Source organism: Calonectris borealis, chromosome 2 (genome assembly GCF_964195595.1).
Source record: "Calonectris borealis chromosome 2, bCalBor7.hap1.2, whole genome shotgun sequence".
In the NCBI taxonomy this organism is placed as follows: domain Eukaryota; kingdom Metazoa; phylum Chordata; class Aves; order Procellariiformes; family Procellariidae; genus Calonectris; species Calonectris borealis.
In genome coordinates this window covers 164,654,947-164,677,027 of record NC_134313.1, presented here as the reverse complement: position 1 = coordinate 164,677,027, position 22,081 = coordinate 164,654,947, and the positions used below count along the sequence as shown (strand labels likewise).

Genomic DNA, 22,081 nt, shown 5'->3' with positions numbered 1-22,081 from the left:
ACACACATTTCACCCTGCAGAGCTGGAAATCGCACTCCTCGTCACAAACTGAGACGCACGAGTTGAGCACAAGCGCAAGTCCTGCCCTCACCGGGAACGCTTACAGTCTGCTGAATGAATGAAAGCTTCACTTTGAGATTTTTTTTTTTTTTTTTTGCAAGGAACATTTTTCTCTCGTGGAGGAATATTTACATTCGTCTTAACTGACTTCCTCATCCTCCAGCCACCTGTTCGACAGCAACTCAGGTTTTTAGAGCCCCCCTTCCTGTGCTCACCAACACCTCGATACTTTCAAAACCTTCAGGCTGCAGAGAAAACCATTCACTCCCACCAAGTCCTGCTGCCCCCAACAGCCCCCTCCCCAAGCATCGCACCCCCACCAGCCCCCACAACCCCCTCCCCACGCCTCGCACCCCCGCCAGTCCCCACAGCCCCCTCCCCACGCCTCGCACCCCTGCCAGCCCCCATGGCGAGTGGGCCGGGGCCTTCCCCAGCAAACAGCCACCACTCGTGCTGGCCTCGTCTCCCCAGAGAAGTGCAGGGGAAGCAATAGTTGAAACTTAGTCATGGCCTGACCTGAACTGTGTGTTTAAAAGTAAACATATATATATATATATATATGCGCATCTATATATTATGTAGACGTGATCAGATCACGCAGGGCAACTGCTGTCCGCTCCCCACTGCAACACGGAGCATTTGCAGCCATCGTGGTAGCCACAGGAAACCACTTTCCTCGCGTGTCACCGACATTTCGGTGTGAGCAGGTGCAGCAAGGGGAAGCTGCGTTTTTAATGCAGGTTACAGCCCGGCATCCCCAAATAACCTCCTCCCCCCTCAGCCCGGCGCAGGTACTCGGGGAACTCCCCGCTCTCCCGGCCCCCTTTGAGTACCCCAGGATGGAGGCAGCGGGGAGAAGGCTGCTCTGAGGAGAGGGAGCGGGTTTAGGGGCTGAGGGGGGTCTGTGGGGATCGGGGCCGCGCTGAGGCGCCGCCGTTCCCGCCTCGCTGAGGCGTCACCTCTCTCGCCCCGCGGAACCACGGGGCCGCCGCGCCCGGCCTCCCCTCTGCCCGCGGCTCTTACCCTCCGGCAGGGCTCGCTCAGGCACCAGCTCCGGCTGGCTCTGGCTGCGGAGGAGCCGCCACGCAGCCCAGCACGACGCGGCGGCGCCCGCCGCGGCCCCGCAGACGAAGCCGCCCAGAAAGCGGCGGTGGCGGGGGAAGGCCGCCATGGCGGCAGGCCGGAGCGGGGGGGGGGCGAACCGCGGTACCGCGCTGCCCCGCAGCGCCCCCTGCCGGCCCGCCCGCGGCGGCGCGGGCGCCTGAGCTGCCATGGCGGCATCGCCTCAGCGCGGCGGCGTGGCCGCGGGGAAACGACACGCGAGGATTTGCCCGAGCGCTGTGACAAAGGGAGAGCGGAGGCGTGGGGCTCGGCCTCACGGGGACTACGGAGACCGCCCGGAGAGGGGTGGCTAAACTGGTCCCCAGCCAGTGAGGCCGGGGACGACGGCCCTGGGCCCCAGCCCCAGAGAAAGGTGCGGGATTGGGTTTAATCACCATTTGGGGATTTGACATCAGGCTTTTTGTCAGGAAAACCACCAGCCCGATTATTACTATTTTTCCTTCACAGGTGCTTGCTAATGTTAATATTGGCCTCTTGTGGGTCCACTGTAAGTATTTCCAACCCAGCACCAAGTGAGAGGCATTTTTGCTGAAAAAAAAAAAGACCAGTTTAGCAATGGAATACACCAAAACATGAAGGCTGCGTCGCCACACCATCACTTCAATGCAGGCAGCTTGCCCGGAGAGGTCCAGCCATGCTTTGGTTTGTGGCTGAGGGCATCTTCTTACCTCATGATGTGGGGATTACAGAACTCGCTCTTGCCTCATGTGAGGATTACAGAGCTCGCTGTGCTGCTACGAGTACACCTTTTTTTTTTTTTTTAATCTTTTTCCAGGTCCAGTTCCCCGCCTCACTGAATCTTGTTCAGTACTCAGCTGAAGCAGGGAAAAAAAACCCCAAAACCCATGCTGTATGGAAGCTGCATCTCAGTCCCAGGTCCAATGCTCGCCCTGACGGCAGGTACCTCACGCTGAAGCTATTTCCCTGACTGGGAACCCTGCAGCACTTGTGCGTGCTGCGTGTTTGCTAACAGCCTCCCTTGCCCGAGGAAATATCCAGCCGTCCTCGCCAAGGACCTGGCTGTGCAGTCGCAGTGGGCACACCATGAACAGGGGCGTGCTGCTTCATACTGTTCATGACTAATAGCAGCTGTACGTTGAGTGTCACTTTGACTTCCTGCAACTGAGAAGGTATTAGCGGGCAAGTTTTTGTAAATCAGGTTGGAACCATTTAGGCAATCACTGTCCCTTGCTGTCTGCTCTGCTTTTCTGCTAGAGCTGGTGGAAGGGAAGGACAGACACTTCACTGCAAGGTCCTGGGATTTAGCTTAAGCCCCCCAACACTGGCAGTTGCAGCTGGTTGCTGGACTTTATATTGATACAGCTTAACATGCACATAATGCTCTGTGCGAACAGTTCTTCACTGGGAATGATAAGCAGTGTTACCACAGTGCTACAAGAGGCAACACACCTAAAAGGACACAGCAATTTGAGCTAATTCCCTTTCCCTTTGGAGAAGTTAGCAAATGATGGGTAGTAGAGGCCTCAGCTATGCCTCTGCAGGGATTTTGTTAGGGATTTTGGATAGCAGAGAGGCCATTAAAACACCAAAACATTCTTCTATAAAAAAGGAAATACTCCAGCTAGATGCCAAAGACAATAAAATAACAATGATTTTTAACGTCGCACCAACAAGAGAAGCGATTATTTGTAATTTACTGTTTATTTTCATATACAAAAAGATAAACTTGAAATAGTTCTTTCTAGTTTTTTTCCTCCTATCTGTTGGGGTGTAGCTGCTTCACACAGGGCAAATACTACATTCATACTGGTTTATTCGGACACCCAGTGCAAAGCTGAAGCAGCAAAACTCCAACTTGGCAGATCTAATTTCAAACTTGAGACTCATTTCTAAAATACCACAGTAAAAAGGAACAAAGATCCACTGCAAATTCATGAACTATGATACAATGTTCTTTCCAAAATGTCTTCATTTCATAACTGCAATACAATGGATGTCTGCATTAGGCCATTTTATATATACATTTTATATATATATACTTTTGCAGAATATATATATATAATATACATATATAAAAAATCAGCACACTTCAATCCAAAAGGGGTTACAGCAACGAGCTTAACTCTCTGTATACTTTTTTCTTTAACAGGATACTTTAGTATAACTTTTGTTAACTCAGTAGTACAAGCTATCTCTGTTCTACATTTTTATAGCTACAAGAGTGAAATATAACCTACAACATTTACATTTCACATATCTTGGTATACAAACAGTACTTATTGAATTTGAGCCAAGGACCAAAAGACTCTTTAAAAATTATTTCACCATCTGATAGAGCTTCCTGTAATTTACACTCAGTTTATTCTGCAATCTTCTAAATCATTTACTTAATCTCATAGTTTGAGTTTAAATCCATTCAAACTGGAAATCCTGGAGAAACAGGTTACTGCAAACTCTTATGTATACTCTATATATACAAGTTAAGTAACACAGCGTAATAAGACTTAGCTATTTATCCTAAAACTGATATACACATATTTCACTACGCTAGACAAGTCTTAGGATTTTTATTTTATTTCTTTAAATAAAGCACAAATTTAGAAGTAGCTGGTAAAACTTACAATAAGATGGTTTAAAATGACAAATGGTTAGGGTGAGATTTCTTTCTGCTGGTGCCAAAACATTTTCTTGTGAGTTTTGTACTATGCTGTGTTGTTTAACTGTATGTGTCTAATGTTACATGCAGAAAGCTCTTTCCACAAGAATTGACATCAAACTGTACTTAAGTCAGCTTTACAGTATAAAATTTGTCAAACTTAAGGACGAATGTGAAAATACTAACAGGTGAAAGGTCAGGCTTTCAACTCTATCATGAGGATCATGCAGAATTCATAAGCAGATAGTTCGAGCAGATTGACAATGGCATTGTGCGGACTTATGGCATAGAATTGAGGCCAAGAATGTTACTTAGTTTGCAGTAACCACCTCCTTCAATTCTCATCCACCAACAGATCGACTTTTGCATCATAGTTATTCCATTGGAAGGCCAGCAGCATTGCGAAATGCCTCCTTCTGGGAGATTTTAGTACTTTTGTAAATGATTTACCAAAGATAATCATAAACCATCAATAGCCATAGAAACTAAGACAGTCGAGGAAAAAATGGGGAAAGAGAAACATCTCCTTTTCTTCTTTCGTCATAGTAAATTAATTAGTAGCCATTAATTACCAGTAATTAATTAATTAAATGAATTACTAGTAATAGTAAATTCATTACTATTTGGATTGGAAAGCTACTATTTTGTCCAAGTAAAATACAGACTGTAATGTTGCATCAGCTACATGGATACATTTTTTAAAAACAGACATTTGGGAGGGGAACATGTACAGTAAAATGTTAATGAAAAGAATGGTCTAACTTTTTATTTTTCCCCAGAAAATACATGCTGAACAGAATTCTCTCGGCAAAGTACCATTAAGAAGTCACTGTGGTCGAAGGTCTGCTTTTATGAGAAGGTTCTTGGGAGAGGATAGTTGGAAAAAGGAAAGGGCTAGACAGATTCTAGGTCTTGCCAACACGATTTTTGCTATCCACAAAGTTGCTCTGGTGCTAAGTCCACCTTCAGGAGCTATGAAATGCTCCAACCTCCTCCTCTTCTGTCATGGTTGGATTTTTGGTTTGGGTTGTTTTTTGAGGGTTTTTTGGGAGTTTTGTTTTTAACAGGGGTGGAAAGGCAGAGATGCCAGTGACTATTGAATTAGGATTTTAATTGACTAGGATGGTTACTGGTTAAACTTCAGTTCCTCAGAACAGTGGAAAAGCTGAATAAAGTATGGCCAATGCCTTCCTTTTCACAAAAACAGAAACTATGAAGTCTTCCCAGAACATGCTTTAGCTTTGCAATACTAACCTTACTGGAATGTTGTACACTGAGGGGTTTTTTTGTCTTTTTTTTTTTAACAACTGGAAAGATTAAGAGGCCTCTGCTTCAAAATGGGCCACAAAATGCAGAAATAGTGTTTTAATCACGTCATCTGCCCCATTAAAATACTGAAAAAAAAGGCTAACAAAGGAAGCACTTTTCAGAAAACACTTTCTTGATATATATCCAGCACAATGCCATTATAGAGCTTCAGAGAAGCCCTTTTCATTTCAATGTTGGAAAACAAAAACGTTTTGCTTTTTTCCTTCAGTCCTTGGGGATCACTTTCCATTTACATATATATATCATACATATACGTGTGTGTATATATATATGATACATATATATAAACATCCATAATATAGCAAGGTTCCTGTTTGTGTATGTTACAATATTGTAGTATCAAGGAGAATCCAGATAGCAACACTGTTTAACATGAGGTTTGAGGTAATTGGTTCTTGAAATACCTGGATCACAGACTGTGTCCAGAAATAACAGCTGGGCAATGACAAGTGTTTTTTTCAGGCAGAAAAAAATAGTAAAAGAAAAAAAAAGCTTACAGCAGTTGCTTTTACATGGAAAAATAAAGGCACAACAGAATAGCATTACATTTCAGAACAGCTGGGTGGACGTAACACACGTATGATCTCTTTCTGTGGAAGTGTCCCAACAAAAAGGATTACTGCTTACTCGATCGGTTACTACTTCAGTCAGGGAACCAAGCGTCACCCTAAAACTAGAGTTTTAAAAAAGAAGTCCCATCTAAGTAAGGGACCAAGTGTGTTCAGAAAGTGCTCCAGGAACACAGGCACACTCATGGTCCCACTGAATGAGATGCAAGCCTCCCCCTGGCTTCCACAGGGCCAGGCCTTCACCAAGAACACAGATGTAGGGCTCAGCAACTGCAGGAGCCTGCTCGAAGTCATTTAAGCGCTAATATCAAAAGGCGCACTGTCAAACCAGCTTCAAGGTAGCACAATGTATTGTTTGGTTTAAAGCTTTTTTCAGTAACTCTTACCCAACTGACACTGTGCTGTCGAGGTTAAGGGAACCAAAAAGACCGGAGTGAATTTTTGGTCCAATGGGAAAAGTTAGCTTAAGTGAAAAGAATACATTTTAATTTTTTTCTTTAATACTTTTAGAATACCTTGGATTGGTTACACAAGCTTGGAATGCCGTTTTTCTAAGTAGGACTTTGGACATGACAGTGCTCCTTTTCTTTAGTGCCTCCGACCCAGACCGTAAAATCTGACGTTGGGAACACAGAGCACGTATCTGTGTGTTCTGGTGAAGCCTGATTAGTTGTGTCACTTCAGAGAGAAAGAACTTCTAGGAATTGGTTTTATCAGGACTCTACTGGCAACAGCTCCTTACAGATCATATTGTCAATGCAGCAGACGCAGCTGCTATAAACGGATACGGCAGCAAGCGAGATCAGCCCCGCTATTTGGTCTCGGTAAATTCTTAACACCCTGACTTCACAACTCACTGCAGCATCGCGGCATATGCCAAAAGACACACTGCTCACACATGGATACTCGCATAAATACATGAAAAAACTCTTTCTGGTTAAACTGAAGATGGTCACAGAAAAGCAATACGCATCTTTAGCAGAAGGGATGTGACATGCAAGATAACCTAAATATATACTCAGTGCCGTCCTCAAAGCATGTCCAAGTACATCCAAACTTGCTCCTCAAACTTGTTCTATCCTCTAGACTTTGATGTAGTGCACACTTAATTTAAACATCATATATATATATTTATTTATTTATTTGCTGTGCATACACAGACCTTTCTCCCTTTTCCCTGCAGAAACATATTAGACATTACAAAAATAATTTGTGGTATAAAAGAATTCTCACACAATGTAGAATTTTTGTTTGTATATGTAACTAAAATATATATATATTTTTCCAAAAGTAAAAAAGTCAAAATGTCCTTATTTTCCTCTATTATATAGTCTATTTTATTTACAATGTTACCAAACAATATTCTGTATGTAAAAGTGATAATAGTTTGCGGGACACTTCCTGCTTAGCAACTTCTCAAGCGGAGTGTGGCTTGAAGAGGACTGCAACAACAGCACTGTCGCAACGTTATCAACCAGCACCTTCCTCTGCAATACGAGTTTCTTCCATACTAAGTGGAACCAGATCTTTCCCCTGCAAAACAGGGCAAGTTCTGACAGTCTGCCTAGAAAGTAGCACAAGAGGAATAAAACGTGTGTTCTCCGGTTTCTGTGCTGTGATATTAAGGGGGATCAGGATTCCTAACGGTGAGGCCCGACCCAGCCAACCTGGAAATACCCCCCCAGCAACGTTGCACTGAGTGGACCCAAGGCTTCTGCTGAAAGCAACAACTTCAAGTGGGAACAGCAGTGAGTCAGGAGACCCAAGTAAAATGCAGTGGAGTTACTGGGGGGCACTCATGGACCTTCTCTTTGAAACAAACATACACAAAGATCTCGGCATTTCCATAGGTGTAACCTTACCTAGCATAGTATATTCTGTAGGAGAATTTCATCTGAAGAATGAGACAGAATAAAAAGTGGTTTTCTTTTGTCTTAAATAGAGAAAACTTTATCGTCAGGACAAGCTGAAATCCTTAATCATAATGAATAAGCCTGGTGCCACTTAACTGATGGTTAGACTGGTTTACAGCCATCTCTTAAAACATGCGCATATATTTCAACATGAGCCACATACAATTTCCAGCCTTGCTGTGCTACTGCAATTTCATTAACAAGTCACAGCTCTACCATCTCAAAAAAAGCAATTTTAGTTCCGGTGGTATTTTCAGTTTCAAAATGTGAACTCAAACTTCCTCCACCTAGGAAACCAGCCCAGCCAGTGCAATAAATTCATAAAGGGAGTTACACCGGAGAGATGGGGAATCCTGGCTCCTGAAGTCAAGGAGAATTTTTACCCAGGATATTCAAGGTTAATATTCACCTAAGAACTGCCATACAAGAGAGGAAGGTCAACAATAAAATTCTGCAGCAAAGTTTTTGAAGAGCTGCTTCCTCTAAGTCTGAATGGGAAGTGAAATTTAGTGCTTGGGAAGTAACGTAAGAGGTTGTACCCATCATATTCAAGGGAGTGTTAAGAGGAAAAGAGCCGCAATTGCGTATTACAGCTACACCTATGGATGTGCCCGATTGCTGACTTGGAAAAAGCCTCTGCAGTACTGAACAGAACCAAAATCATGTTGTCAATGAGAGTTCAAATGTTAGATTAGTGGTGAGGAAACTACTTGCTTGACAGCTCAAGAGTTGAAAGACCAGTAAGTTAATCAGAGCTCATCTTCATTAACAAAATAAATAAATACCAGTTTAAAAGAAACAGCTTTATCTAAACTGGTACAAATTTGTAAATAAGCAAAAGTTCAGGATTTCCTTCTCTGCTGCGATAGCAAGACACACATACCTACATACATTTAAAATTTGTAACTGAGCACACACGCCATTTGGAAATTCTTTTAAAAATCAGTTTCTGAATTCTGTTGACAAGATGATCTATAAGGAACCATTACACCAGGGAAGATGTAATACTTTACAATCAACATTTGGTCAAAGTTTGTACGGTCGTGCAGTTCCCCGCAGTAAGATAAGCTACACGTGAGAATTTTTGTTTATGCTTTCTCAAAAGAGAAGATTTCAGAGACTGTCTAATAGGCTATTAAAATCATATGGCACTTTCAATAAATACTTTAAAGCTTCTTAAAGAAATCAGGATAAAAAAGCAACTGCTGTAATAAGCCTGTTTTAGCCATAATACATAATGCTGAAGGAAAAAATCCAGAACAGCAAACAGATATTAACAGTTAAAAGACAGTACAGCTTTTTTCTTTCTGCAGCAATACGAACTGGCTCCCATTCCCGGGGAAATGGGAGCAAGCCCACCTCGAAACAAGTATTCACTCAATCTTAACTGCTCTACGCTCCACCCCAACCCTTACATCACTTCACTTCTAAAACATAGTCACATTTTTGTATAAATCTCAGTGCAGAAATGTATTAAACATGAAAAATACTGATCCTGCAAACCTTTACGACTATGCTTAACATCAAGTGAGCGCCTAATGTCATGACACCAGGAGAGCTACCTACACGCTTAATGCTAAGCATAGGTATGTCGCAGCATCAGGCCCAAAGATGCCAACCACCACCGGGGACATCGGCTGGGTCAAAATGGTATCGTTCTGTCTGGTTTTGTCAAGGTGTTCTCAACAGAAGCACATCAAGAAACAGAAACTTCCAAACCTACACACGGAAATACAGTTACATGTGTGTACACACTAATATGCAATATACATTCAGTAACTTGAAAGAATAGGTTAAGACTTTATTCAGATAGACAAATTAAGGCAATTATCTTAATGTCTCTTCAAGATAAAGGACCGTGTCCTCAATTGTGACCTCTAGGTTTTAAAGCTATATTTTTCAAGAAATATATTTCAATTTGCTTTATATTTTCTCCAATTAGCGATTTTGTTTGCTTAATAAATTATATCTGTGCAAGGGTGCACGCCGACAATTTGGCAGTGGCAAGAAGTCCAATTCATTTATATAATACAGACTTTTACGTTTTCATTGGAGGGTGATTAGTTTAGGACTGCATTTTGGCTTAACACAAAGAAAAATTTAGAAGTTCTGGCCATCCAATGGACATAACTTTGTCAGTCTAGCAAGACACAGAATTCATGTTATATTCAAAGTCAAAAAAATAAAAATAATATTTAAAAAAAAAAAGAAAAAAAAAGATGTACTGTCCTTTCACTAAAACAGACCAAAAAAAAAACACAGAATGGGAAACAGCCTTCACAAATAAGAGTGAATAATGCCCAGGTACCTTATATAGGCAGTTATTCTACAACTGTATACAGTTATTTACAATGGTGCTTTATAAAACAAAAAAAAAAATGGTAGCACTTCCTAAAAGATTTTGGAACTTTTTTCTTTTTTTTTCTTTTTTTAAAACTCCCTTGTCATAAAAGCCAACTTACATTAAAATATACTTACTACAAGACAACACAACTAACAAAATATATAATAAAACTCATACAAGTAGAAAATTCTGAGGTATTTCTGGTTTGAGGTGGTCTGTGGTCATGAAGTTTTTAATTTTTTTTTCAGTTTAAACCTCGGAAGCCACGTAACGTGTGTGTGTGTGTGTGTGTTTTGTGGTTTTTTTTTTTTTAGTTTTTTTTTTTTTTAAACATTGCATGTTTTGCAAATTAAAAAAATATTTCAATGTTGAATCAGCAGCATTAGGAACATTCACTGACTAGAGCGAGTTTATGGCATAATAAGAGTAACGGTATTTTAGAATATGCACCACTTTAAGACAAAAGAGTTTCGTCACAGAGTAAGGAGAAAGCAGCGTCAAAGAAACCAGTCGGAGAGATGCTGCGATGATCACTGCTGCTGCTCAGCTGCCTCTGCATCCTGCAACTGGGCAGCTCATAGGCTTCTCGGATGCTACAGGAGCCATCTGCCACCATTCAGGTATGTCTATCCCCCCAACCCCAAATTAATAAGGGGAAAAAAAAAAAATAGAGCCAGTTTTCACACTTTTCCTCGTTGCACCACCTGCGCCAGTAGCTTGGGCTGACAGATAATCAAGCCCAAGGCCGAATTTTCTGAACTGACTCGCGCTTAAAGCGAGATGCAAGAATTTTCCCATCTTCCAGTATTTTACCAAAGTGCTTCTGAGAACACACTTTCCCACCTCTTCCAATTATACTGCTTAAAAGCATCCTTCCCATTACTATCTGGAGTCAAAAAATAAAAGGTAATTATAGTTCTGCTTTGTTCTTTTACTACCCTGGAGTAGATACTGGAGGAAGAAAGAACTAGCACCTTGCTTACCACCACTGGCTCTTTAACTCAGCTTTCTCCATACGCTGCAGCCGTTAATACTCTGCCCAGAAATGTCCTTCCCCTCCTCTAATGGTTACCTGAGAAGTAGCTCCATAGCAAATGATGTTTCCCCAAATGCTGCCAAGTCCAACGTCACTCTCCCCACCCCTATTCTACGCTCCCCCCTTCAATTCTACCATCAAGAATTAACATTCTCCGCCCAGTTACTTTTTTTTCCATGTTACAATGACACCCGTTAGATCCGTAAAAGACACATCTGCTGTTTTTTTTTGAAGCTCACTTCCGAAATAAAAAAAGGGACTGAACCCAAAACCAAAACAAAACGGGGAAAAAAATCCTTTTGAGGAAGGTGTATTCTTTATATAACAGTCTTAAGTTTCCTCCACAGTTTGCAGCATTGCGTTTTCTAAGATGGTAGGTGGTTTTCCTTTATGTCACAGATGCTCCGCTCAGAAGACAGACCGATAAAGAGAAACCCAGAAAACTGAATAAAATAAAAACAACTGAAGTGAGTTTGTTGAGGTTCTGAGGTACCTGCACCTTTTCTGCATTCATTAGTCGGCACCTGAATGCTTGCTGAAATGTCCATTTTTTTTAATACAGTAGAGCAATGTGCTGGTAAAATTGATCCAATCCAAAAAAATAATAATAATAATAATAACAATAATAATAAAAAGTCAAGATAAAATAGCAGCTGCATTCATGTGTTTGTTGGATTTTTGTGTTTTTGTTTTTTTTTTTTTTGTGTGGGTTTTTTTTTTTAACTTTTTTCTTTTTTTTTTTAAATCCACTGAGTCTGGAAAGACAAAAGTGAACCAGGACTTAGATACTAGACTCTTTGGGCGGCAAGTCCACGTTGGTGACGGACGTCACGATGGAGATGAGGCAGTCCGAGGTAGTGCCGTTTACGGATTTGCGGATCTGCGCAATGCGCTCCTCGACACAGCCCGCCGAGAGCCGAGCCTCCGCATCGTGGTCCCAGCACTCTTCGATGGTCACGCAGAGCTGCGCCAAGCCCTGCGGACAACAAGGGGGAGAAAGCACCTTCAGCAACAAAGTCTGCTCGGGGACCGTCTTTGCAGCAGATGGGGAGGTCCACTAAACACAGCTTAACGCTGTAAAGAAAAACTAAGAATATTTTCTCCACGGTATGCAAATTATCATGAGATTAGCTTTAAAAATTACTTTAAATACGAGTTTCTGGGTTTTTTAAGCTTCTGCTTTCTAAGACTGTAGGACTTGGTCACATCCAGCTTTTTTTCATAGCCCCAAAAGTACTTTTTTTAATATGAAAATACATCCCAAGATTCAGCAGCTAAAGCTTTAAAAGACAAGACATCAAGTATTACAATTCCCATGATAAAACCATGAGAGCTGGCAGCACCGTATCAGTTACTACGAAACCGCTGCTTTGTTGGCAATCACTTCCCCAAAATAACCGAATTCAACGCTGCTCTTATTTGAACCCTCATTTGAACAGGAACACTCATCTTTATCTACAGCCCGCAGCTCTCCTTGACTTCTAGGCAATGAGTGAAACACCTGAGTCTAGCCAAAACCGTGGCAGTTTGGTCAGAACAGAGGCATTTAGCTTCTTACTGAAGCCCTGTGAGATTTCATCATCTGCTCAGGTTCCCAGTCTGAAAAAAATCACCTCTTTTATTAAAAACATGAGCCTGAAATGATCTACCTCTGGGAAACCCACGCTGCATTTTGCTTCATTGTCTGCTTTGCCTTCACGTCTAATTAATTTTTCCTCAAAAAATTGTTCCAAGTCTTGCATGTTATCTAGCTTGTGAGGAACGCGTCTCCGATGGTATGGATTGTTTTCTTTTTCTTAATGAAAGGCACTTTATTTTCCATTCTTTCACCATATTAAAGGAGTCCTACTAAACCACCACACGCTCCACGTTCAGCGCTGGCTGACTTTAATCAGCTGGTTTACTCTCTGAACACAAGGGACAAATGGAAAGGGGAGCATGAAGGTGTTGAGCAACCCCTCATTCCCCAGCGCTGATTCCCTCTAGCACCAGGGAGCAGGTCCATGCACCGGAGTGGTCTGGTTAGCTTCCCTCTGAAGCTAACGAGTTATGCATAACCCCATCCCTCGTTCCCATCACACAGGAAAACATTCTCCACCGTTAACCAGGAGGGACGTACGGGGTGTTTCAGCCAGTGATCCTTGAACACAGGGCGCATCTTCTTGTGAACCACCACTTCTTGCAGGTCCTCAAGGGATGGGTGCTGACCTATTTCTTCTTCAAAAGGCAGCATGTATTCATCCACTGGACCTAAGGTGCACATGGAGAACCAGGTTAGTACGGAAATGTCCTCCACAGACCCACGTCCTCCCCATGCATGAGTGAGCTGCGGCTCCAGAGCAACCTCAACCCACTGCAGCAAAGCCTGACGTTCACATGTCATTGCAGACAAATGTGATTTACATTCCTCCTGCACAATGGACTTTGCTGTCCCCGCTGCTTGTCTGGCCACGCATTTTCCACCTCGTCGAGTTACGAATCCGAACCCTCAGCCGGGCCTCCCGATCCCACCACTCTCCTTGAGGTGGCTTACTGGGTAGTCCATGATTTATTTTAATAGAAAGAGCAAATCAGCCCATCCTCCTCACATTTTAGCATAGCAATTCAACACACAGTAACCTAGAGAAAGGTTTCAGCATGAGCATCCTTTCATTTTAGGCACTGACTAGCAAGGTCAAGCATATAAAACACTTATAATTTCTTGCTTTGTGATCTGGCTTGTTCATTGGTTTGAGTCAGCCCTGACAGGCTGGAGCCAGATGCACTTGTCCCAAGTACCAGCTCCTAAGTGCAAAATGATTTCTGAAGGCTTTAGTTATACCAGTTATGGCTGTGAACTGCCCTGGGCCACGGGAATGAGACAACTGTTAGGAGTATCAGTGCAGATGCTGGACAGTAGCAATAACTTCTGCTTATTGAAACGTCATTTGGCTTTTGGCAATGCGTAGATGCTCTCTCACGAACGGCAGCCCAGCTTAACTGATGGGCTTTCTCGGGGTGCACTGCGGCATCACTTATGGTTTCTCAGTAGCGAAGAGTGACCTCTTTCAAGAGTGGAGATATTTCAAGAGGGCCTGTCCAGAGTAAAATAAAAGAGCTGACCACTTTAGCTGGTCATGAACTGTGACACCAACAGCGTGATGTTTAGGTACTCTAAATCACTAAAACAGCTTATCGTTATTCTTGTTGACACAATGCCAGTCACTAAACCAAACCGAAACACTCGTTCCAACGGATGGCACAATAACGCTCATGACCTTCCCTTCCTCTCCCTCCAAGAGGAATCAAGGCTATGAAGAGCTGCACTGGTGATCTCCAAGCCAAATCTGCTGTTTACGCAGCACCACTTTCAACTAGAAGTGCAGATGAGGTTCAGCATAACTCCCCATCATCCCAAAGGAAGCCTTCCCTCTGATTTAACGGTGCTCTTCATGGCACCTGGAGTATCTTGGCCAGATGCTGCCCGAGAAAAGTTGGAAGGAGATCACAAACATGACAAGCAAAAATCCAAGTGGATATTTGCGGGGCCTCAACATAGAAGGGTTACTCCTACATGAGTGATCTGAGTACCACTGTTTCACCCCACTGTGCTCCTACTTCCCTGCTCCTCTGGCATTTTATCTGATTAGATAGTAAATATTTGAAGAAAAGACCTTCTCTTACCATACACCTATGCAGACATCCTAATTATAATCAAGCTCCTCGGTCCTACTGTAATACTAACAAAAACATTTGGAGTCCAGGTGAGGTACTGTTAATTCAGTCGATATTCAGTCCAGAGCACCCACATCTATACAAGAAGAAAGAAGTTGGAGCAAGCAGCCTTGGAGCTACTACAATGAAATGATTGCTCCCCTGTCCAGGGCCAAGGTCCTGCAAATGGCGAGGGTGTCACCAAAGGACAGATGTGCTATTTGGACAGAAAAGATGCCCCATTTTGCAGCATCATTTTAGGATAAAAAACCTGAGAAAGGAGACACCATGAAAATTCAGTCTTTCGGATCATTCAGGAGAAAGCGAGATGCTCCAAAGCTGTAGATAGAACAACAAACTTTGCCCGCTGCTGAGAGAGGGCTCGATCTGCAAAAGTCAAAGATTAATATCTAATGACTTATGATAGGGAAATGGGCTTGCTGACTCAAGAAGATCCTTCCAGCCCTGTGTTCCTGCTGTTTCACCAAGGTGCTTCACTTCTGGGCTTTCCATTCAGGCTACCACACTGCCCTGCAGAAGTGAGGTGTGACAGCCAAGCCGGAGCTGAGCGCGGCTCTTCTCCGGAGCTCAAAGCCTGCCTTGGTTGCAGGCAGGAATGCAGAGTGCCACGGAGAGCAGCACAGAGCAGGCTCTGGACTAAAGGACACCCACCACTGATGGAGGAATCACCTACTCCTTCTGCCTCTGAGTTCTCAGCCGATTTGCAATGTAACGGGCGTAGTTAAAAGCACTTTGAGACTTGAACACTACAAAGGTTACCATCTACAGAGAATGACAGATTATCTTAAAAAGCAAGCAAGTGAAAAACAGGTTAGCTGCTTAATAAAAATACGCCATTGATTATTATGTTTTTTAAACACAGCCAGGCCCATTCTCTGGACCACTAAACCACGCTGAAACAGAGCCCTCCCCACGGAAGAGACGATCTTTATTCTTACCATCGACTGCTCTACATCTGGAGACTAGCTCCCACAACACCAGTCCCATCGCATACATGTCTATTCTCAGGAAGGCGTCTCGTTGGAAGTTGATTGCTCCCTCTAACACTTCGGGAGCCATATACCTCCTTGTTCCCACCTACAAAGAAAAAACACAACTCAAGTTACATTCCAGTTGGGCCCATCAGCCTCCGTTGGTTGGAGATGAATGACAGCTTGTTTCATTAGCCTTAGGGCTACTTCTGCTAAAGTTGCACCTCACTCGAAAAAAAAAACAAAAGGGGGCTGTTTTTTCTGACACCGACTCTCATTAAGATCACTCGAGTCTAGATAAGCTACCTGAAGGAAAAAGCCAAACTGCATGGCTACGTGTGTGATATTCATTCAGCGTACACTACAGGTCTAATTTAAATGCAGCAGCGCAGCACTGAGTACGGGTGAAATCCTGTCTTCTCTGCAGCCCACCGCATCTTGCTCCAGCAGCACACGCTGCATGAGAAAATGCTGGGTTTGGAGACACACAAAACACCCTGAGGTCAAGTCAGACTTGGTTATCGTAGTCGTTGAAAGTTCAATCCCCTTTCACTAAAAAAAAAAAAATTAAATACATGAAAAAAAAAAAAAGAAAAGAGTAAAATTGATAGATCCTGAAATGGTAGGAGAAGGTGTTGGTTTGACAGCCCTGGATAAAACAAGTCTCCTGCATCCACAGGAGTAGTAAAGCATCAACCCTGCAAAGTCTACCCTGTCCTGGCTTGCTGTGACCTGTTCGGAAAAGATCCTCTCTCGCTTTGAAGGGATTCAGTCCTCATATAGTGCCTATCTTAGAATCATAGAATCACAGAATCATTAAGGTTGGAAAAGACCTCTAAGATCATCGAGTCCAACCGTCAACCCAACACCACCATGCCCACTACACCATGTCCCTAAGCACCACATCTACACGTCTTTTAAATACTTCCAGGGATGGTGACTCCACCACTTCCCTGGGCAGCCTGTTCCAAGGCCTGACCACTCTTTCAGTAAAGAATTTTCTCCTAATATCCAATGTAAACCTCCCTTGGCGCAACTTGAGGCCATTTCCTCTCGTCTTGTTGTGTGTAGTCCAGGCAGAGCCATACTGAGCTCCTCACGTGGTTGTGGCTATATACGTGGCAGAATTACAGCCCATAATGTAGGAGAGTGGAGAGCAGAGCAAGGAAAAAAAAACCCACCTTTTTAACATGGGAATTGAAATGCCTTTAATATTTTCCTTTAGGAAATTCTCATGTGTTCTTGCTGTAACCTGAGGCAGCGGGGACAGGGGGAAGGCAGGACATGAAAAGGTGTGGAAAATACTGGAAAAGCCCCAAAAAAGAGGGCAAAAATGAGGAAAGCTGGGAGAGACTAACCCAGAAAAGCATTCACTCCTTCTGAGATAAAGGTAAAAAGGGAGCCTAAAGGTAAAAAGGGAGAAAGGCATTCGAAAAACCCCGGAGGCTCACGGAGGGGATGCTGGCCTTGCGGTGCCCCGGCACGAGAGCAGAACGAGGGGCCGCCCCCCGCAACGCTAAGGCAGAAAATTAAGAACCCATAAAAACGTAGTAAATTGTTTACACAGCGCACAGCCAGCTTGCAAGATCTGCCGCTGCTAAAGGTCACCCAAGCAGCCAGCCTGGCTGAATTCTTAAAAATAAATGAATAATTTTAGGAGTATTAATATTTAATACCAAGACAATAGAGAGTCAGCAAGTCCCGTCTTTGAAGGAAGAAGCCGCCTGCCCCCGGGGCCGGGGGCACTCCACTGCACAGCGGTCGGGAGGGTCCGAGCACTCTCCCCGCTCACCCAGATCAAAGCAGCTCCTGGAATTTATTTCTGAGCACAAGCGTTTATGGAAAATACATATCTCGAAGAGAATTAAATGCATCTACACAAGCTACCCCGCACGCCCGAGGAGCTATGGCAAGCCCAACTTTTTAAAATGTTATTGTTGAAGATAATGATTACCTGTCCATGAGTGTCCCCTGGAGGTTTTCCAGGTTCAAACCGTACAGCTAGTCCAAAATCAGCTAGCACTGCCGTCAAGTCGTTCTTCAGCAAGACATTTTTACTCTTGAAGTCCCTACGGACAAGCCAAGAAGCAAGTTTGGGAAGGGTTTATTACGGCACGCATCTAAATCACATTGCAATACGTTGTATGTCTATAGGCTCAGCCGCCCCCAGTAAATCAGCTCCTTCCTTCCTTCGCCGGCACGGCCAGTGCTGGCAAATTCAGCTGCTCCTGGCTGCCTGCGTCCCTAAAACACAACCGAGCAGCCCTGTGCGGCCGAAGTCTACAGTGAATTAACCTCAAAATAAAAGCACGGAGCGATACGAAGCAGGTGTTTTAATTAGAGCAGGCACTATAAGGCACCATTTCTTGCTGTGAGCACCAGCTGTGGACCCCCACCTCTGGGCACGTCTTACATTTCTCACTCCTACAACAAATGCAAGACTTAGATTAAGGAGGTGAATTTACTCTTTATCCTAGTAAGGATGTTTGCTCCTATCTGCCAAATTAGATCTTTCTGGCAATTAGCAGATGCCGGTGGGACTCTGTTCACCCTGACTACACACTTCAACAGACTTTTGCCATAGTCATCTATTACGCTTATGTTTTAATTACTGGACCGATCTTCCCTGGAGAATTCGGAGGGTTGGAAAGCAAGCAGGGGAGGGGGTGAGCCCACCCTCAGACGAGCTGTCGGGATGGGATGGGGCAGTGACGGGCAGGTGTAAGCATCTGCAGTAGAGATGGTGGGTCTGTGCTTGAAGGTGGCTTTAAGGGGACATTTGTGTCAGTCCTGTGCTGCAGCGGGAGCGTTTCAGGGCAGCTCAGGTAAATCTGCAGGGGTTGGAAAAGCGGGGTGGAGGAGGGTGGAGATGCCTAACCAGTCGAGCCCTGTTCCCTGGGCTTCCCGCATTTTCATCTGAAAAGGAATGTTTGGCGATGTAATTAAATTACAGACCTTAGACAGCAGATGGCAATTGTCCTGTATGCTCAGCATTATAATTTCCCTATCATCAATTCACTCGGTGACCCTGCTGATTGCAGGACATTGCAGGCCTGCACAAAATAATTAATGAGGGCAGATACAATTGTTCCGCACTAGAGAGACCTGTCAAAATTCTTTGGGAAGAGAGAAACTGCTGGACCATAGAGAAGGGCTGCTCGCTGCGGCCTCGGATGCCAAAGCACCAGCTCAAAGCATCGCGAGCAAAAATCATCCTGTACCACCCAGCCCCTGATTCTGAGCTTAGAAAATCAGAAGAAAGGATTTTTCCTTTTTAAGCCAAACACAGCGTGCTGGGCATTTCTGGTTCGAGGATTAAGTCGGGGGAAGTGGGTGTGAAGTTGGAGAGCATCATACAGCCAGGGAACCCCAGCAGAACCCAGCCTCCATCACCTCAAGGGGACACACGGGGTTTTTAGGGACACAGTACAGTTTTGCAGAGCCTGCAAAACATTTGTACCCCTCCGTTACAACGAAAAACACCATTTACCTAATACCTGGCATCTTAGAGACTGACTGTTTCCACGCTATAGCAGTTTCCCCACGGGCTTAGAAAACAGCCATCATCTAATGACACAGATAAACTCCTTTGCTCGGTCAGCATTAGGGGATTATGCCCTCCAGGATGGTACAGACTGTACATGAGATTTTTGCAAAACAGTGGCTCAACAAGGACGACACAGCCTGTCCGAACGATATGTTTCCAAAGTGAAGCGAGAAGTAAACCAGGATTATTGTATGGGCGTTTGCTGCTGTTGTTCACCCGCACTGCCCTTTGGGCATGCAACAGTTAACTACCACATCTTGATACGTGATGCAGGGATTTCCCTTTGCACTTCCTTTTTTTCCCCTATTTCCATCTGTTTCCCCATTTTTCCATGCTTTCCTTCCTTCCACAAACCACTTCGAATTGGCAAGCGTGAGTTGCAATGCAAACATATGCAAACAGGACAGGGAGAAAGACCTGATCCGAGCCATGCCAAGTAGAATTCCCACTTACACCGTATGCATTAGACCATCCTAAAATGGTCACTGATAAAGGAAAGTGGCCTGAAAAGAAGAAAATATCTTTTTCCGTGTAATGCTTCAAACTAGGGAATAAGAGAGCGAGCGGACTATAAACGACGGGTACATTAACTCGATTCAGACACCGGAGATTTTATTTTCTGCTTCCACGTGGGGGCACTTTCGCATCAACAAGCGATTCCATAACCTTAATCCTCCTTGTAGTGCCAGGGGCCGGTAAGGAGTTAGCTGAACCCCTGCCCAGCTGCGACTCGGGGAGTCCCACCTGGCAACTCCAGCACCTTCGCACGCATTGTGTTAAGCCATTCAAAAATACCCACCCCCAGATTTAAAATGTATGTGGTGTTTTCTTTTAAAACAAAAATAAAACTAAAAGGAGTGGGGTAATCCAACGGAAATCCCTTGGATTGTCCTGAAATCCCTCTTCCGTAGGTATGTGCTAAATTCACACAAATGGCGCATTCTCCATCTTTTATCATTTACTAAATGGATGGGGACACTAATGAGCACGATCTGTTGCTTTAAAGCCTTTCTATAGCCTTTCTCTGTTCCCCACCCTCAGGAATTCTCATGTATAAACCACTGCCTTTATTCCACAGGGACAAATGTCAGGGACACAGGGGTCAGCTCCAGGAGCAGCACAAAGGCAGCTGCAGGCTCTTTCAACAGCCCCCAGCTCTCAGAAACCTTTAGGTTTGGGGAGGGGGGTTGTTTTGGGGGCAGGGACACCCTTACAAAAACAGGGATTATCTTGCCGTACACGAAGACAGCCCCGCTAGGTCGGGGACAAATTGCTGCAGCTGGACGTGGGGTTTAAGTCCCTCCTAGATGAAATGCGGTGGGTGGCTGGGGAGTACGGCCGCGGATTACGGCGTGTAGCCCGCGTAAATCCCTTCTGGAAAACTCCCCCCTCCTGCCGTGCCACTAGCAAACCGCTCAGTAGCGATGCTTTAGTCCAGGACAAGCAACGCGGGACTGCGGAGAAGGGCTAAAACAAGTATTGTTGCAATAAGGATGGTTTAACCCACTGCTTTCTGGATTCCCACTGTCCCCACGGTGCTGCTACCCAGGTGGGTTGAAGCGTGTGCCAAGAGGTCTCAGAGGCACCTTGGTGTCTCCTCTGGTGTCTCTCATAAGCATCCTGGCATGATATGGGCACTATAAAACCGCTGTGAAAAATAAATAGCAGCCATTTTCTGCATTTCTACAGTTTCTCTATTTCTTACCTAATGATCAAAAGCTCTGTGGGAAGACAAGCAGTTGAGTTATCAGTCTAAAACACTTAGGGAAAAATAGGATCCAAATCTCGGTACGGCCATAAAAATACACGGATTATAATGTGATTTATCAAGCACAGTCCTTTCAAAGAGCGGTTCTGCAGCAACCAGATTTCCCTTCCTACTACATGTCAGGAGAAGAGCTGATGGAAGAAGGCAGCACCAACCCTTCAGACATTTGCCATAAACCACCACCAACCACACTGACTGTTTCACAGACAAGACGCTTACTTGCCCTTCGCCATTTCATGTGGGTGAAAAAAATTGTCTTAGCATAGGATTTGTTGGGTTAAAAGGCATTTACTTCCTAAAAGCACATCCTCCTCCTCCGTTCAACAGCGTCATTTCAAAGAGGTTGCGAACATTTGAACACAGCACTTGAATGGCGTCAACGAACGAGGCCGTACCTGTGTGCTATAGCAGGTTTGTGTCCTTCGCCTTTGCACCAAGGGACATCTTCATGAAGGTAGGACAAGCCACGGGCCATTGTTTCTGCAACATGGCAAAGCTCATTCCAGCTGATAATATTGCCTTTCAGGTAATCCGTCAGAGAGCCCTGCGAAACAGGACATCGTATGTTCTTAATCGCAGACCCTGCTACGTGACAGCCCTGCCAACTCATCAGTTTAAAAAATGGTTTTAATGAGTGCTTGAGAAATCTGAACCTTGATTTAACAGGGGGGAAAAAATCACTAGCAAAAGTAAAAAAGAAGAAATAAAAACCAGAAGCATTCACAAGTCGTCAGCCCTTGACAGCACAGAAAGTACCTGGATGTCTAAAAGGAGTCTACTCGTCTGCCAGGGAAGGGGAGGGAGGTAAGGAAGGGACAAAACCATCTCAAAACAGAGCAATTCATCTGACCTAAGAAAGGGGAAAGCCTTCCACGCAAGAAGATGATGCATCCTATCAGCTGGTTGTGGCAATGATTGACTCAGTAGACCTTGGATTAAACAGAGGGATAACACTGCTGGCTCAACCCTGGATTTGTGCGTGTTTGTTTTATTTTAAGTGTTAGTCATGATTGATAACTAAAGCAATCCATGAAAGCAAACACAGAGCCCATCTGCAAGGGGTGAGCTGGGACTGCGATGGTCTGCGACCC

The 22,081-nt window shown here is 44.1% G+C and overlaps 2 protein-coding genes and 1 long non-coding RNA gene across 13 annotated transcripts in view; 1 reads left to right on the top strand and 2 right to left on the bottom strand.

The window, feature by feature from the left end:
• Positions 1-1,265, bottom strand: part of EXOG (exo/endonuclease G) — a 31,284-nt gene extending 30,019 nt beyond the window's left edge. For 2 of the 3 annotated variants that reach the window (XR_012672740.1, XM_075144246.1), the window contains exon 1: positions 1,084-1,265. Coding sequence is in view for 2 of the 3 variants with exons in the window: in XM_075144246.1 (XP_075000347.1) it covers positions 1,084-1,231 (148 nt within the window). In the remaining variant the exon portion in view is untranslated. The remainder of the gene's footprint in view (positions 1-1,083) is intronic. The other variant, XM_075144247.1, reaches the window with a different exon arrangement.
• On the top strand, positions 651-21,388 carry LOC142079650 (uncharacterized). Of its 7 annotated transcripts, none has more exons than XR_012672743.1 (4): positions 1,260-1,534; positions 1,958-2,082; positions 4,579-13,263; positions 21,318-21,388. It is a non-coding gene; the product is annotated as an uncharacterized LOC142079650 (long non-coding RNA). The 7 variants fall into 7 exon arrangements; XR_012672742.1 differs by lacking the exon at positions 21,318-21,388 and adding an exon at positions 13,379-15,647; XR_012672741.1 differs by lacking the exon at positions 21,318-21,388 and having other exon boundaries at positions 4,579-12,097; positions 13,074-13,163.
• The window catches only part of ACVR2B (activin A receptor type 2B), a 100,591-nt gene continuing 88,153 nt past the window's right edge, over positions 9,644-22,081 (bottom strand). For all 3 annotated transcript variants that reach the window (XM_075144244.1, XM_075144245.1, XM_075144243.1), the window contains 5 exons: positions 21,386-21,534; positions 17,630-17,744; positions 15,643-15,781; positions 13,110-13,240; positions 9,644-11,966 (listed from right to left, as the gene is read on the bottom strand). In XM_075144244.1, coding sequence (XP_075000345.1) covers positions 11,772-11,966; positions 13,110-13,240; positions 15,643-15,781; positions 17,630-17,744; positions 21,386-21,534 — 729 coding nt within the window. In that variant the 3' untranslated portion in view covers positions 9,644-11,771. The remainder of the gene's footprint in view (positions 11,967-13,109; positions 13,241-15,642; positions 15,782-17,629; positions 17,745-21,385; positions 21,535-22,081) is intronic.